This window comes from Lepidochelys kempii, chromosome 3, assembly GCF_965140285.1.
Source record: "Lepidochelys kempii isolate rLepKem1 chromosome 3, rLepKem1.hap1, whole genome shotgun sequence".
NCBI lineage: Eukaryota > Metazoa > Chordata > Testudines > Cheloniidae > Lepidochelys > Lepidochelys kempii.
The window spans coordinates 105328791-105347101 of NC_136382.1; the positions used below are offsets into that span (position 1 = coordinate 105328791).

Sequence of the window (18311 nt, forward strand, 5' to 3'; positions counted from 1 at the left end):
GGCAACGGGCTTTGTTGCAAAGATAGGTTCCCGGGTTAGTGGTTCTGTTGTGTGGTATGTGGTTGTTGGTGAGTATTTGCTTCAGGCTGGGGGGCTGTCTGTAGGCAAGGACTGGCCTGTCTCCCAAGATTTGTGAGAGTGTTGGGTCATCCTTCAGGATAGGTTGTAGATCCTTAATAATGCGTTAGAGGGGTTTTAGATGGGGGCTGAAGGTGACGGCTAGTGGCGTTCTGTTATTTTCTTTGTTAGGCCTGTCCTGTAGTAGGTGACTTCTGGGAACTCTTCTGGCTCTATCAATCTGTTTCTCATTTGCTCAAGAAACTTCCTGAAAAAGCACAAGAACAAATCCGCACAGACACACCCCTGGAACCCCGACCTGGGATATTCTACCTACTACCTAAGATCCATAAACCTGGAAATCCTGGACGCCACATCATCTCAGGCATTGGCACCCTGACAGCAGGATCGTCTGGCTATGTAGACTCCCTCCTCAGGCCCTACGCTACCAGCACTCCCAGCTACCTTTGAGACACCACTGACTTCCTGAGGAAACTACAATCCATCGGTGATCTTCTTGATAACACCATCCTGACCACTATGGATGTAGAAGCCCTCTACACCAACATTCCGCACAAAGATGGACTACAAGCCGTCAAGAACACTATCCCCGATAATGTCACGGCTAACCTGGTGGCTGAACTTTGTGACTTTGTCCTCACCCATAACTATTTCACATTTGGGGACAATGTATACCTTCAGATCAGCGGCACTGCTATGGGTACCCGCATGGCCCCACAGTATGCCAACGTTTTTATGGCTGATTTAGAACAACGCTTCCTCAGCTCTTGTCCCCTAACGCCCCTACTCTACTTGCGCTATATTGATGACATCTTCATCATCTGGACCCATGGAAAAGAAGCCCTTGAGGAATTCCACCATGATTTCAACAATTTCCATCCCACCATCAACCTCAGCCTGGACCAGTCCACACAAGAGATCCACTTCCCGGACACTACAGTGCTAATAAACGATGGTCACATAAACACCACCCTATACCGGAAACCTACTGACCGCTATTCCTACCTACATGCCTCCAGCTTTCACCCAGACCGCACCACACGATCCATCGTCTACAGCCAAGCTCTGCGATACAACCGCATTTGCTCCAACCCCTCAGACAGAGACAAACGCCTACAAGATCTCTATCAAGCATTCTTACAACTACAATACCCACCTGCGGAAGTGAAGAAACAGATTGATAGAGCCAGAAGAGTACCCAGAAGTCACCTACTACAGGACAGGCCTAACAAAGAAAATAACAGAACGCCACTAGCCATCACCTTCAGCCCCCAACTAAAACCCCTCCAACGCATTATTAAGGATCTACAACCTATCCTGAAGGATGACCCAACACTCTCACAAGTCTTGGGAGACAGGGCAGTCCTTACCTACAGACAGCCCCCCAGTCTGAAGCAAATACTCACCAACAACCACACACCAGAACCACTAACCTAGGAACCTATCCTTGCAACAAAGCCTGTTGCCAACTGTGCCCACATATCTATTCAGGGGACACCATCACAGGGCCTAATAACATCAGCCACACTATCAGAGGCTCGTTCACCTGCACATCCACCAATGTGATATATGCCATCATGTGCCAGCAATGCCCCTCTGCCATGTACATTGGTCAAACTGGACAGTCTCTACGTTAAAGAATAAATGGACACAAATCAGATGTCAAGAATTATAACATTCATAAACCAGTCGGAGAACACTTCAATCTCTCTGGTCACGCAATTACAGACATGAAGGTCGCTATCTTAAAACAAAAAAAACTTCAAATCCAGATTCCAGCGAGAAACTGCTAAATTGGAATTCATTTGCAAATTGGATACTATTAATTTAGGCTTAAATAGAGACTGGGAGTGGCTATTTCCCCTTGTTTTTTCCTACCTCCCCACCCTCCCCAGACATTCTGGTTATACTTGGATTTATGCTGGAAATGGCCCACCTTGATTATCATGCACATTGTAGGGAGAGTGGTCACTTGATTAACATGCACATTGTAATGTCTTCTGCAGTTTCCACGGTATGCATCTGATGAAGTGAGCTGTAGCTCACGAAAGCTTATGCTCAAATAAATTGGTTAGTCTCTAAGGTGCCACAAGTACTCCTTTTCTTTTTGCGAATACAGACTAACACGGCTGTTACTCTGAAACCTGAGTTTTGAAATAGCTTTTTCAAAGAGCAAGCTTCCTCCTACCCCCAAATAGCTGGAGGTTGTTTATGCCTGAAAGTTTAGGCCCCATAGCTCTTCAATAATTCTTGGATTTTTGTTTAAATGTTTACTAATAAAACAATGGACATTTTTGGCTTCGTTGGGTAGGAAAACAAGTCCTTGGTCAGTAACAAAGATGGTGAATTGCACAAATATAACGGCACACTGTAGAAGATGAGAGCCCTGAAACCTTGGTCTCCTGGATCCCAGCTCAATGCACCTTCCCCATAGGCTAAAGGATATTCTATGGGTAATTATTTGAGTTAGTCTCTTCCCCTCATTTTCCCCTTTGTCTGAATAAACAGATTAAAAACTGACTGACAGGTATTAAAACCTAATTGTAAATGGGGAATCACCGAGTGGTTTCAGAGGGGTAGCTGTGTTAATCTGTATCAGCAAAAAGAACAAGGAGTACTTGTGGCACCTTAGAGATTAACAAATGTATTTGGGCATAAGCTTTTGTGGGCTAAAACCCACTTCAGATGCATGGAGTGGAAAATACAGTAGGAAGATTATATAACAAAGCTTATACACACATATACAGAGATCATGAAAAGATGGGGGGTTACCATACCAACTCCAACAAGACTAATCAATTAAGGTGGGCTATTAGCAGGAGAAAAAAAAACTTTTGTAGTGATAATCAGGATGGCCCATTTCTTGACAAAAAGGTGTGAGTAACAGGAGGGGGAAAAATTAGCAATGGGAAATAATTTTTAGTTTGTGTAATGACCCATCTGCTCCTAGTCTTTATTCAAGCCTAATTTGATGGTGTCCAGTTTGCAAATTAATCCCAGTTCTGAGTGGGTGTATTACTAATCTCACAGGGACTGGTTCCTAGCCCTACCCTATTACACATTTTTATCAATGACCTGGAAGAAAATTTTATCATTGACGATTTTATGTTTGCAGATGACACAAAGAATGGAGGTGTGGTAAATAATGAGGAGGACAGGTCACTGATAACAGAGCAATCTGGATCATTTGGTTAGCTGAGCACAAGCAAACAGTATGTCTTTTAATATGAATGAAGTAAATTTATACCCTATAGGAACAAAGAATGTAGTCCATACTTACATGATGGGGGTTTCTATTCTGGGAAGCAGTGACTCTGAAAAAGCCTTTGGAGTCATAGTGGATAATCATAGAATAGGAAAGGCCCCGAGAGGTCATCTAGTCCAGTTCCCTGCACTCAAAGCAGGACTAAATATTAGCTTGAGAAGCAATCATCTAGATATCTGATGTGGGCGACTGGCAGCTGATGGCTCACGGACTGGCACCAGTCCGCGGGCCACCACTTTGAGTAGCACTGATCTAGACCATCCCTGACAGCGGTTTGTCCAGCCTGCTCTTAAAAATCTCCAATGATGGAGATTCCACAACCTCCCTAGGCTATTTATTCCAGTGTTTAACCACTCTGATAGTTAGCAAAAAGTTCCTATTGTCCAACCTAAACCATCCTTGCTGCAATTTAAGCCCATTGCTTCTTGTCCTATCCTCAGAGGTTAACAATTTTTTCTCCCTCCTCCTCGTAACAACCTTTTATGTACTTGAAAACAGTTATGTCCCCCCCCTCCCCTCAGTCTTCTCTTCTCCAGACTAAACAAACCCTATTTTTTCAATCTTCCCTCATAGGTCGTTTTCTAGACCTTTAATCATTTTTGTTGCTCTTTGGATTTTCTCCAATTTGTCCACAACTTTCCTGAAATGTGGCACCCAGAACTGGACACAATACTCTAGTTGAGGCCTAATCAGTGCGGAGTAGAGTGGAAATATTACTTCTTGTGTCTTGCTTACAATTTTTCTGCTAATAAATCCAAGAACGATGTTTAATTTTTTTGCAACAGCATTACACGGACTATTCATATTTAGCTTGTGATCCACTATGACCCCCAGATCCCTTTCCGCAGTACTCCTTCCAAGGCAGTCATTTCCCATTTTGTATGTGTGCAAGTTGAACATGACCTCCCAGTGCGACGCTGTCACCAAAAGGGCTAATGCAATCCTTGGATGCATAAACAGGGGAATCTGGCGTAGGAGTAGAGAGATCATTTTACCTCTGTATTTGGCACTGGTGTAACTACTGATGGAACACTGCACCTAGTTCTGGTGTCCACAGTTCCAGAAGGATGCTTATAAATTGAAGAGGTTTCAGAAAAGAGCCATAAGAACAATTAAAGTATTAGAAAACATGCCTTATAGTGATAGACTCAAGAAGCTCTATCTATTTAGTTTAACAAAGAGAAGGTTAAGGCGTGACATGATTAGTCTGTAATTACCTACATGGGGTACAATATTTAATAATAGGTTCTTCAGTCTAGCAGAGAAAGGTATAACACGATCCAATGCCTGGAAGTTGAAGCTAGAGAAACTGGAAATAAAGCACAAAGAAGCCACCATAACCATCACTGGCAATTTTAAAATCAAGATTGGATGTTTTTCTAAAAGATAAATTCTAATTCAAACAGGAATTATTTTGGGGAAGTTCTATGGCCTGTGTTATACAGGAAGTCAGAGAAGATTATCACAATGGTCCCTTCTGGCCTTTGAATATATGAATCCATGGAAGTGGGGGTAGCAGGGCTACCAAATGTGCGAGTGCCAGGCAATGTGTTATAATCTTTGGCAAACCAGCCAAGTGTCTTAGCATTTGACAGTTGTTTGATGGCCTGTGTGAAATGAGTCTGAAGTCTCAGACCAGGGGCCTTCGATCATATTCCAAAAATCACCATTGCATACAGCACCACCGTTAGAAGTTGCAGTAACATTCAAGGTCTCAGTCAGCATGAAGTCTGAACTGTCACCACATGTTCAGGTGAAGCACGTTAACTCAGCAGTGAGGGATAAGCTCACATTTCCAGACCCAATGCTATATCTCTTCTGTGGATATTAGATTTCACTTTCCAGGATGATCAGTTTGGCACCTTTCTACGGCATTAAACTCCCTTCTCTTTCAAACTGCCCCACCCTCCCCAAACTGGTTGATGCACGTGCATGCGCACACACAAAAACCCAATGAAATTAAACGTTAGTTGTGAAATTTTGATAGTGGTCTAACAGAGATTCCTCCCTTTCCCTAACACCTGCAGAAAAATGAGACTAGAAGTATAAGCAGCTGTATTAAAGGAAATCTACCTGAGCGCTCTGGATGAATAAAATAAAGCCCTCAGCTGAAACACAAACATTACATAGCAACATTATCATCTAGGCACCAGATGCAAAAATCTTTCTGTGATCATCAGAGACATCGCTGTCATGCACCAAAGGGAAAAAATGACCCTTTTCTTGTTTTGTTTTCAAGACAACTGAGAGACTCAGTGTTATTGTTCAGAGACCTAAAGCACATTTGACTGGCCTTGGAATGAGCAGCTCTACTCACTCAGCATATTAAAAGGTACCTTCCCTTAATAGTTTTAAATCATCAAGCAGGTGAAGGAGGATTTCATTGTTAGTTTAATGGAGATGTATTTTCATTCGTTTACCATAAGCATTTCAAAATTACAAGGTAGATGTTTGGATGATCACTTACTCCAGTTTATTGCCCAAGGCCACCAACGTATGTTTCCGGCATGGATACATGTGCCAAATATATGGATGTAACTTTGTACATGGTACCAACATTACCAGTTTCAAAAGGCAACATCATACCAGCTACAGCACTTAAAAGGTGTTATTAGTTCTGACACAGCTTTTTTTTGTTCAAATATTTTATTAAATTGAAGTCATGAAAAGGATGGTCAGATATGTAGACAGTGTAAAGTGGAGAAAGAGGGAATGTGAATAAGGGTGTGCGTGTGGCTTTCCAGACATACTAGTTATACATGAGTCCAGTTTTCAGCCAGAAGGCCCAGTCAAAAAGGGACCCTGGTGACTCCGGTCAGCACAGCTGACTGGGCCATTAAAAGTCCGGTGGGCCAGAGTGCGGCTGGCATGTCCCTCAGGTTCCTAGGCACAAAGGCTGCCAGGGGTGCTCTGCACACTGCCCCCATTCTTAGGCCAGACACCACCCTGAGCACCAGCTCTGTAGCTCCCATTGGCTGGGAACCATGGCTAATGGGAGCTGCGGGGGCGGCACCTGCGGGCGGGGGCAGCACACAGAGGCCCCAGCCCCTCTGCCTAGGAGCTGGAGGGATATACCGGCCACTTCTGGGAGCTAGCTGAGGTAAGCGCCATCTGGAGCCTGCACCGCCCCCCCCTTGACCCAGCCCTGAGCTCCCTCCCGCACTCCGAACCCCTCAGCCCTACCCGAGAGCCTGCACTCCCAGCCAGAGCCCATACCCCCTCCCAAATCCAACCCTCTGCCCCAGTCTGGAGCCCCCTCCCACATTCCAAACTCCTCAGCCCCAATCCCCAGCCCGGAGCCCCCTCCTGAACCCCAAACCCCTCATCTCTGGCCCCACCCCGGAGCCCGGACCTCGGGCCGGAACCCTCACCCCCCATCTCAACCCCCGCCCCATCCTAGTGAAAATGAGTGAGCGAGCAAGGGTTGGGGAGATGGAGGGATGGGGGAGGGAGTGAGCGGCGTCAGGTCCTCGGAGAAGGGGCAGGGTGTTCAGTTTTGTGCAATTAGAAAGTTGGCAAGCCTACAAGACATGCACAGACTTGGTGGTTTAGGGGAATTATAAAGCTATATATGAATAGTTATGTGCCCATTTTATCTGGTTTCTTTGAAGATACAGCTGGAGCCTAAGAAGCACTTCTGGAAAGCTGATTGATAATCAGTACAAAAAACTTGATTAGACAGACTTCTATAAGCGCTTCAGATCTGTAAATTCTTCTGAAAGGAGTTTATTTGTACAGTAAGCCCCCAGTATGTTATCAGTAGCTTCCTCTTCCTTGGCCATTAATAAGCAAATGAAACAGGCAATTCACCAAACTTAAAAAAAGGTGTATTATTATTTGTATTGGGGTAGTGCCTAGGAGCCCCAGTCATGGAGCAGGACCCCATCATGCAAGGTGCTGTACAAGCACAGAGCAAAAAGACAGTTCACGCCCAAAGAGCTTACAATCTCAGGCCTTATCTACACTCGTGGTGGTGGGTAGGGTATGTATACCTACACCCTGCAGTGGAAGGCTCTGCCAGTGGGACACTACACTGCTTAAAATAGCAGTGTAGACATGGGAGGCATCACTTGGGGCAGATAGCACTGTGTAGGGTATATAGGGTTCAGGTGTATGTCTACGCAACTCCCCTGAGCAGAGCCTCCCCATCTAAACTGCTATTTATACCTGTGGTAGCTGGCCATGCAGTGTCAGCACTCAATACGTCACTGTAAGTACGTATACATTGCGTGCCTGATACAAATGCCACACAATACACATTAGAAGTATGGATTCCTGGATTAAGCAACCTTCTCTGAACTCTAGCTGAAAGGATGCATTTTCAGGACGTCATAACCTACAACTGAGCTCACTTGTATGTTTCAGAAGTAAAACAAATAATAAACTTGTGAATCCAGACATTATGACAATCAGACCTTCCAGCAAAATACTAGTTCTGAAATAAAAGTAACACAATTGTTGTTGTAACTTAAAACCCTTTCAGGGCTTGCATTCTATCCAAAGGAATGGCTGGGCAATTTGGGAATTTAAGTACTAAATTAAAAGCAACTTCAAAAGGGACGCTTCAGGGGGCATACAGGAGTCACCTTGCTTAATGTTCACCATTTTCTAAGGCTACTTAGGAGAACGAAGACACAACGGTTCCGTACTTAGCGGAAAGAAGAAACTGTGGTTCCAGTTTAAGATTCATTTTAGATATGTGCTGATACAGTAGGAAGGTGGGAAGTAGGAAGCTGACACCAATTCAAGTTCAGACTTCACTTTAAAGCAAACAGTGCCTAAGATTTAGCACCTGAGAAACTCCTAGCTAATACAAAATTGAGATTAGCTTCACAGAACCTGGGTACCAGGGCCACTACAACAAAAGACAGCATTGCAAACTCTTTGTTCAGATATAGTGTTTAAGTACAAACATCTCTTTAAAAGCAAGACGATTATATATTCAGTTCACCTTTAATTCTTATATTGTGTTTGAATACATTTTAGCTCAAACTGAAAATCCAGAGTTTAAAATAAAAAGTACTTCCCCCCCAGTTAAACATGCATTTCAGTTCACTTAGGTTTTGTTTCTATATCTTACTAGAACTAGCTTTGTTTAACTAACGGCCTGGGCACAAATACAGAAAACTTCAGACAAAGGAAACAGTCAAAGTCCAACAGAAGAAAAGAAAAATCAAAGAAGGAAAAGCTGTGTCTGAACGGTTCTGGGTTATAGTCCTACTTCCTGACATGAGAGTCTCCTGTGAAAAAACACAGCGTTCAGGGCTTCCAAGGAGCATATTATAGTAGCTGGATCATTAACTAGTCATTAAGAACATCAACAACAAATATACTAAAGAAAGGGGAAAAAAATCTTGACTGGCAAGAAACTGCAGAAGATAATCCAGCCAAGGTCACTGCAGTCTTCAGAAACAGCACATGCGATTCACAGGAAATTCTCAGTGAGGGACCAGAGGACAGAACCCATTTTTCTCATCCTTCTAACCAGCAATTAGATAGCTGGCAGTGTGCGAAGGGCAGAGAAAAGTATTAGCTAACACCAGTAACCTATCAGTCAATCACTGCCACCTTCTCTTTCTCCTAAAAGAGAGATTCCTACATGTATTTCTAGAGGAGGAGGGCATTAAAAGGTAAATTTAATAAATGGATTCAGATTAAATGAAATATAAGAATAGAAACAGACTGGATGGACTTTGCGTGTTTCCAACATACTTTAGATTTTAAAAATTGCATGCTAAACATTTTCAGTGTGACTTTGCACTGAATGAGCAAACTCAAGGTCTATCAGACCTCTTTTCAAATTACAATAAGTAAGGACTCTCAAGGACACCAGTGAAAGGAAATAGTTACCTTTGAAGTCAACCCACTGAAACCCTAACAGAGAAAAGCTGTTTCATATTCTCCATTAAACATTTATTCTTTCCAAGGTGATTGTAACAATTACCATACAAGATCATATTCTAAACAAATCTAAATATTACTGAGAAGTCCTGAATGGTACACAAAAGTATTTTAAAAATATATAATATTACAAAACCCTTATTTACCTTGCTGAGTTTTTAAATGCATTGCTTCCTTAAAAACCCAGGGCCATGAGTAGGGTTGCCAACTTTCTAATCGCACAAAACCAAACACCCTAGCCTTACCCATTCCCCGAGGCCCTGTCCCCTTCCCTGTCCCTTCTCTGAGGCCCTGCCCCCCCACTCACTACATTTCCCCCTCCCTCGGTGGCTCGCTCTCCCCCACCCTCACTCACTTTCACTGGGCTGGGGGTGCAGTCTCTGGGGTAGGGCCAGGGATGAGGGGTTCAGGGTGTGGGAAGGGGCTCTGGGCTGGGACAGGAGGATGGGAAACAGGGTGGGTGAGTGCTCTGGGATGGGGGGTACATGTTCTGGGATGGGGCCCAGGATGAGGGGTTTGGGGTGCAGGAGGGGGCTCTGGGTTTTGGTGGGGCTCAGGGCTGGGGCAGGGGATTGGAGCATGGGGTTATCTCTGGCAGCCCTCAGTCAGTGGCATGGGGGGGAGTGCTAAGGCAGGCTTCCTGCCTGTCCTGGCACTGAGGACTGCGCTGAGCCCTGGAAGTGGCCAGCAGCAGGTCCAGCTCCTAGGCGGCTCTGTGCGCTGCTCTTGACCGCAGGCACCCCACCCCCCCTCAAGCAGAGCCAATGCTCGGGGTGGGGACAGCGCACAGAGCCCCGTGGCCCCCACGTCTAGGAGCCAGACCTGCTGGCTGCTTCCAGAGCACAGCGCAGTGTCAGAACAGGTAGAGACTAGCCTGCCTTAGCCAGGCAGCACCAACAACTGGACTTTGAACAGCTCAGTCGGCTGTGCTCACTGGAGCCACCAGCATCCCTTTTTGACCGGCTGTTCCAGTCGAAAACCAGACACCTGTTCACCCTATTCATGAGTGACCTCCTGAGTCGGGAAGTGCTGTACGAGAGATCTCCACCACTGATTATAGAAATTAGAGATGGAAAAAACCTATTAGATTATTTTGCCCATCTCCTATTAAGATGACGACATTGACCTACTACGCACTGCAAAAATCTCAGCAGCTGCACAAGCATGCTGGGCACATAGCTGATGAAACAGGGAGAGAACTGGGATTAAGCTGCACTAAGAGAATGGTGACAGAGAATTAATGGGTAACTGAAAACCAAAGGAAGTCATACCTGGACTGATCAAGTGCCTTTTGTTTCTGCTTTAGTGAGCTTTGATATGGCCTTGCTTGGTACCAGGTAGGTGAAGGAGAACACAAACTTGGATGCCTGTGTTTCATATAACCAAGGATTCAGCCACCAACTCCTCCCCTTCCCACATGCACAGAGTTGTAAACTATACTTTAGAAACACTAAAGGCCATTTTATGTCTTCAGAGAAACAATTATAAAGAGCTACTCTTGGAAAATATTTTTAACAATCTCTCATATATCACGCACCATGTACCAACTGCATCTGAACAAATTCACAGGTAAGCTGCCAAAATAAATCTTATACCACTGGAAGAGGACCACATGCACTTGTATCTATATGCCCCTCTGCCACACACACTTGTTTGTTTACATTTTACTGTGCTCAAAACTGGAATATAACGGACCCCACTTTAGATATACTCTGATAGGCTTTTTACTCCAGCAAGTTGGGGAGTGGGAACTTGCCAGCTGCAACATCCTTCTGCCCCCCTCTGCTGGCTGATACAAGCAGCCGCGGATATGAATAGGGCCCGTTTTCACCCCACTGTTTCTGAGAGAAATAATGAAGGACAGGGAGGGAGGAGGAGAATGAGAAAACAAGAGAAGAGGAAAATGAGATAAAAATGGCAATCAATCCTGATAAAAAAAGATATGGAATGAGATCTTATAGAAATGCTTTGGGATAAGGGCACACTTACCAAACATCGCTCTATGTAAACAAAGAGAAGACAAGAATCTCTATCTTGAAAAACTAGAAAGTGCTATTCAGACAAACCAAACACGGAAGCTGATACTACAGAGCCTTGTGTCTATTGCTTCTGAAACTCTCCCAACTGGTATAAGAAATGAAACTGGCTTCTTAGAATACCGAAGGGGGGGGGGGGAGAGAAAGTGTTCCTATCTGGAATATATACATGGGCTTGTTCAAATATACACACAGTTGAGCAAGTAACTACATACCTGTAAGGCCCTGACAGTTGTTGTGCTAGCATTGACTGGCAATATACTATATTGTTGAGAAGCTCAAATCTGTGTGAGTTCTTTACCGTCTTCAAGAAAAATTAAAAACTATAAAACACACAGTTAAAAACTTGGACTTTTTAGGAGCCAACAAGCTATTTCATTCAAGAACAAGAAAATAACAGTCCATCCCCAAACAACCTAACCCTACTCTGATATTTAAATATTTGCCTGGCAGGCTCTCCTTTTTAATTGTGTGGCTGAATGGAAAAATCTGATACCCTCAAAATACGGTGACTGATATTTATCAAGTGATATTTGTTCGGCAAGAAAAAAAAGCAAAACCAAACCAAAACAAAACCATGGCATCTAATTGCTTTATTTGCTTCCTGCATAAGAGAAAAGGAATTTTCACGTATTGAGGGAACCCCTTGAACAGGCAGAGAGAATTAGAATTGTGACGGGGCAAACTTAAAATTCCAGTCCAATTCGAAGATGCAGGATTGTTGCTACACCAACAGAATGTAAACCTTAAGAATCCTGGCAGAAGATGTTACGTGATGCAGGATATGGTGGCTACAAATGCTTGATAGATCTCTATAATAGTCAGCCACTATTATTAAAAAATATAAAAACAGCACCAAGGACTTTTTTCTTACCAAATATATTTTGATGGGAGATGCCCCATTTTTGGTTGTAGACGTCTCAGAAGTTACAATATTCAAATATACTTTTTTCTGCACTCTGTCATAAGGCATTCCATAACCTCTACAAAAACTAGAGTACAGCAAATTTCATACGTCTTTTGCAAGGCTGCCTTCCACATTAGCTGCTATAGTCTCTCTCATTATTCTGCAAGCCTACAACAACCTGTTTTAAAAAGACATTCATCTCATCAGAATATGAGCATTAGGGGAAAAAAAAAAATCAGCGGGTCTGTATAGGGAAGGTACATTGCAATTCATTTTATACCTTTATACTACAAGACCCTAATCTCTATCGGATAATGGGATTAGTAATAACTTTTTAAAAGTCAGATTTTTCTAGTAAATAAGATTTCAAAACAGAAGTCGTAATTAAATTGGTAGGCCAGTAATCCAGCTCATTTAAAAATATATCTATCATTAATATTGTGCTACACATAAATGAATATAGTATGAAAACATCCACTGACAAACTGCACTGATAGGTCACAACCACTCCTGACGGCATGCGGTACAGCTAGCAAAATATACTGTATGCTACGCAGTATGTACTACAGAGAACACTATGGCATACCTTTCAATCTTCTGGCATTTCCATTCTTTTGCTGCTCATCTTCTTCGTTAATGGTGAATAAACCAGGGGGATTTGTCCTTGCATTTGTCTTCTTCAGTCTCTCTTGTCGGATAGTAGTAGCTGCCCCAGGCATATTGCTGCTACCACTTGCTTATTACAATATATATTTAAGAAACTGCAGCGCCTGTGTAGCAGCTAGCTGCAGACCTGCCTGTTCATTTGAGCACTTGTAATAGATCCCCTATGGATAAGCAGTATGTAAAGAGCTGACAAATACCAACATCCACTTGGCAGCTGAGGGCCTGCAATTTCACCCACCTTTGAGAAAAGCCCTAATTAAAGGCACATTGGTTTGGATGCCTCTCTTCGCTGCTTTAACCTGTTCTATCAGATCCCAGCCCACAGCTTCTCCTTTCTGCAGCAGCACCTCTTCCCAAGCTTCTTCCAGCTACTGCACACTAAAATATTCAGCACGCAACACAGGAGGAAAAAATACGATACGCCACTGTTAACAGTTGCCCTGACAACAGTGACATATCCTAATCAAAGGAAGTCTATGAATGTTGTCTCCTCAGCTGCAGAAAGCAGCCTGCCGGAATGCTTGCTCCTGCATGCTTAGTGCAAAGGGTTACAGCTCTTTACACTGTAACCACCTAGTCAACTGGGCTGCTCCTTGGCTCTGTGCAGGGCGGTAGGAGGATGGAGTTCTGCTTGCACAAGCAGATGAGTATTGAGCGAAGAGAAGCCTAAAAGGCTGCAGGCATGAGCCTGCATTTTGCCAGCTGTTCTGTTTATTAAAGTTTACAGTCCCCAGCCTAACCAAAACTCAAACGACATGAGTTTTTCACTTAACACCTTCACAAGTATTGCATACCTTTTGCAATAAAAGAGTACATACACCCAGGATTACTGGCAAGTGTTGAGTTATTCATGTTTGGAAAATGTAAGCTAGTGTACACATTTTTATTGTACAGACAATGTGAGCAAAGAAAAGGCTGCTTAAGCTGAATGTACAGTGAATATTCCCTATTGCAAATGTCAGTTTTACAGCAAAGAGATCATTAATGAACTACAATCACTTCTGCAGAAAGGCCAAATTACAATCAATTATAACCAGCTAAGTTTTCCCCATCATGATGGCAAAGTTAACATAGTGATTCTGGATTCTCATTCACCATCCACAGTGGAGGACCTGCTCACACTTTTGCAATCTTCTAATTTTTTTAAACTGTTTTTGCACAGAATCCAATGATCGCTGTGATATGCAAATCCCTGAACAGCTGGTTTTGCAGGTAAGTTTAGCCTCCTTTAACACTTCCACCATTTCTCAACCTCAAGCTAAGAGCACAATTGCCACACCAAATACTATTAATTTTTAAATTTCAATCAGATCCTAAAAAATTATTTGTACTCTCAGAAGTTGCTAGGTGTTCTTTTCACATTCAATTTCAGAATCAGAAATTTCATACACCTGGTCTAAAATGTTCTCCCCCCCACCCCCAGCCATACGTAGATGGCAAATACACAGCAGCGTAAATATTAGAGGACAATACAGTAGCAATATGGAGCTCATATTGCCAATGCAGACAATATGAGATATGCAAGTGAAAGGGTGTCTCATCTATAGGTTGTGTGAAGAAACGGGCAGAGTTAAGGTTATTTGAGTTACCTTTAAACTGCACATCCAAATTGGTTGCCTGGAAATAGCATTATAATATACCTTGTCTGCCATTTTCCCTGATGATAGGGCCTTGGGAGGTCAGCAAGAGGTGACAGCTCTGTTCTCACACACATTAGTCATATCACTTAGCAGGGAAAAACTGGGGGATGATGAGGCATAGCATTAACTGAGCTCAGAAAGGGTAGTCATAAAGCATTCATGCTCTGTATCCAAGCAAGAGAAAAAGGTACCTAAGAGAAACAGTAAGGTAGTCACAAAAGCACAGGCTTTGAGCCAAGTCTACTATCTTGCTTGCCTGACCCCTGTATTTCCTCTTGACAAGGGCCCTTGCTCTTGGCAATATCCCAGCTTATCTGGGTGTACCATGCAAGTTAGAGAATGACGACATTTGAATAATCATAAGGTAGAAGGTGCTTTGTATTGAAAGGTGTTGGCCAAATGTAGAATTAAAAAAAAACCAAAACACTGACACAAGTTGTTCCTACCTCAGCAATTTGCCTTCCAGCGTTTATTCAGGCTGCTACTTTGTATTGGAAAAGAGAAACTGGAAATAAGCTTCAGTTGCTGAAACCCTGTCCACGTACATGCTTACTACAACAAAGATGTACGTAATTGTGGGTACACACGCACATAAATTAGAATGTGTTTAACCTCTTGTGTATCATTCATAGTTTTCACAGGTAGCTAGGCTCTGTTTCCAAAACAGAAGAATTTAAAGTGCATATGAAAAGTGCTTATCCTACATGACTGTTTGGCTAATATAATTTCCCTTCCTTTCATGTTTACAAATATATATTTTAATAAAACTAAACTCCTGTTCCTTTTAACAGTTCCATATTGCAGGTATTTTAAAACAAACTATCAAATCGCCATCTACAATACCTGTTCTATTTAAACCATTAATTTAAAAATGAAAAAACTTTGTTAGGAGTTTCAGCAAATACACCCATGATTGAGTGGGCCATACAGACTTAAGTACAATTTCATTCTTACAGGTGGTCCCCTCCAGTCAGGAGGACTGGCCCTCAGGGATGACAGATGGGGAAGCTGGCACTGTTACTTCTTATATGTTACCACTATGGTGGATAAAAGAAAGGATAACTTGCTTTAGGATTGAGAAGGACATCTTACGTGTGAGTTAAATATGTATGAAAGTGCGTTTAAATAGTTATTAAAGGAGAATGATCATTATTTGGGGAAGCAACATGGTCTAGTGGAGAGAGGACTGGACTGGACGGGAGGTCAAGAGACCTGGGATCTATTTCCACACTGCCACTGACCAGATGTGTGACCATGAGCAGGCTACCTCATCTCTCTGTACTTCTGTTTCCCCTCCCAGCATTTGTTTGCTTGTCTGTTTACACAGCAAAACTCTTTGTGGCAAAAACTGTCTGTCACTACATGTTTGGGAATGCCTAGCCCAATGGGGTCCCAATCTCACTTTCAGTCTCTACATGCTACTGTAATGCAAATAATAATTAAAAACTGAAATATTGTGCAAATGCTCTAAATGCATAAATCCAGAAATGAACAAAATTCTCTGGCTAGAAGTAGAGACCACTTGTTTATGTTATACAAACATAACCAACTACAACATTTTAATAATTAAAGTGTATTGTACAATCAAATACACTAAATAACTTTGTGCTCTTTTCCCTTTCTCTTCCTGATAACGCTATAAAATACACTTAATTAAAATACAGTACTGCGACTGCTTAAAAACAGACCATTTAATAACATGGATTGGACTCCTTTAAAATGGTAATACTGAGAATCCCTAATAAGTAAGCCCAGTAGATTTTAGCTCAGACTTGCCAGGGTATATAGAAGCTTCTTTACTGATTCTTTGCTGAAAGTAACATCGTCACATGACAGAAAGTATGGATAACTTAGCACACCTACTTACTGTTGATTGCAAAAATTCTATGCCTGTGGAATCTGATAATTGCCTACCTCATATATTGCTTGATGTGCAACACCCATAGGAAGCAAGTGACACAAAGAATACAGGATAATTAAATGATATACTAGGAGATGAAAATACTTATATGCTTGGAGTGTTAATTGTTGTTTTTGTAATAAAACTCCATGTATCTGGGCTCAATACCTTTTTTTTTTTTTAAATTTGCACTGGCTTGCATCTGGATATCTAATGTTCCAATCCTGCAATCAGCTACTCATGTGCTTAATTTTACACATGCGAGCAATCTGACTGATTCCAATGGTACTACTCACATGCTACAAGTTAAACTTGTGTGTGATGGATTGCTGGATAGGGACCTAAGTCAACAACAGACAATATAAATATTTTCTCCAAACAACCGCTTAAGCCATTTTTAGGTAATGGAGATTGTAAAGTGAGAGCAATGAGAAGACATGGTATAATTTTAAAAACAGAAATTTAACAGACTGCATATATTTGAAAATGGATCCATATTTTGATTATTAATAATATTCAAAAATATTAAAGACTTGTATGAGATAAAGTGCTTGCTGGAGAAAATAAAAACACCTTGTCTCCTTTCCTACACAGAACTGGGTTTTAATTAAATACAAGATAGCAATTAGATTATAGTTTAAAAAAACCCAAGAACAGTCATGCTAACCACATGAATCACTGAAAATGTTCACAAACTATGGCTCCATCCTTGCAAAGGGATCTGCCCACTTGGAACCTATGGCTGGTCTTCACTAGGAAAGAAGTTGTGTTCCTACCATGTGATAGCTAACACGTTGTAACTAACATGGAGGTAAAATCCGAGTGAAAAAAAGGTACTTTGTAATTTCCAACTGAATTAGTAAATCTAAGTAAGCCCTGGGCTCCACCAGAGTCTAACTCAGTGGCTCTCAACCTTTCCAGGCTACTCTATCCCTTTCAGGAGTCTGATTTGTCTTATGTACCCTCAAGTTTCAAGTCAGTTAAACTAAATTACTTGCTTACAAAATCAGACATTAAAAATACAAAAGTGTCACAGCACACTATTACTGAACAATTGCTTCCTTTCTCATTTTTACCATATAATTATAAAACAAATCAATTGGAATATAAATATTGTACTTATATTTCAGTGTATAGTACATAGAAAAGTATAAACAAGTCATTGTCTGTATGAAATTTTAGTTTGTACTGACTTTGCTAGTGCTTTTTCTGTAGCCTGTTGTAAAACTAGCCAAATATCTAGATGCGTTGATGTATGCCCGTCCCCGCCCTCCCCGGGAAGACCTCTGAGTACACATACCCCTGTTTGAGAACCACTGATCTAACTTGACTTACTAACGTGTGTGAAAGCTACCAATTGCCTTGCCTTCACAAGGATTTCATCTCGTTAGTTACAACATGTTAGGTTTCAGAGTAGTAGCCCTGTTAGTCTGTATCAGCAAAAACAAGGAGGAGTCCTTGTGGCACCTTACAAATTTATTTGGGCATAAGCTTTCATGAGCTAAAACCCAATTCATCAGATGCATGGAGTGGAAAATACAGTAGAGAGGTATAAATACACATCATATAAAAAGATGGGAGTTGCCTTACCAAGTGTGGTGTCAGTAAGAACAAACTTTTTTTCCCTAGTGAAGATGCACCTTTCCACTTCAAGAGAATCCCACCAAAGGAATTGCTCAGGCAGCATGCAAAGTGTTCGTAGGATTGTGCCCTCTCTAAAGCAAGTTGCAATGCATCATTACATAACATTTGACAAGTTCCACTGCATGTCAGTCTACTGCTCAGATATCACTGATTCCCCTGTAGGAATAAATTTCCCTTCTACAATAATTCAATTTCTTTAAAAGAGAAAATATCGATACAATAGCACTTTGAAGACAGACTAACTGAAGGATGTGTGTGTTTAGCATTTAATGTT

General features: G+C 42.1%; 1 protein-coding gene across 7 annotated transcripts in view; it reads right to left on the reverse strand.

The window, feature by feature from the left end:
• Window positions 1-18311, reverse strand: part of MAP7 (microtubule associated protein 7) — a 201140-nt gene that overhangs the window by 170540 nt on the left and 12289 nt on the right. For 2 of the 7 annotated variants that reach the window (XM_073337419.2, XM_073337415.2), the window contains exon 1: window positions 12774-13219. The exons of 2 other annotated variants lie outside the window; for them this stretch is intronic. In XM_073337419.2, coding sequence (XP_073193520.1) covers window positions 12774-12906 — 133 coding nt within the window. In that variant the 5' untranslated portion in view covers window positions 12907-13219. Of the gene's footprint in view, window positions 1-12773; window positions 13222-18311 lie in introns of those variants that run through there. 3 more of the 7 variants (XM_073337420.2, XM_073337416.2, XM_073337421.2) reach the window with 2 other exon arrangements.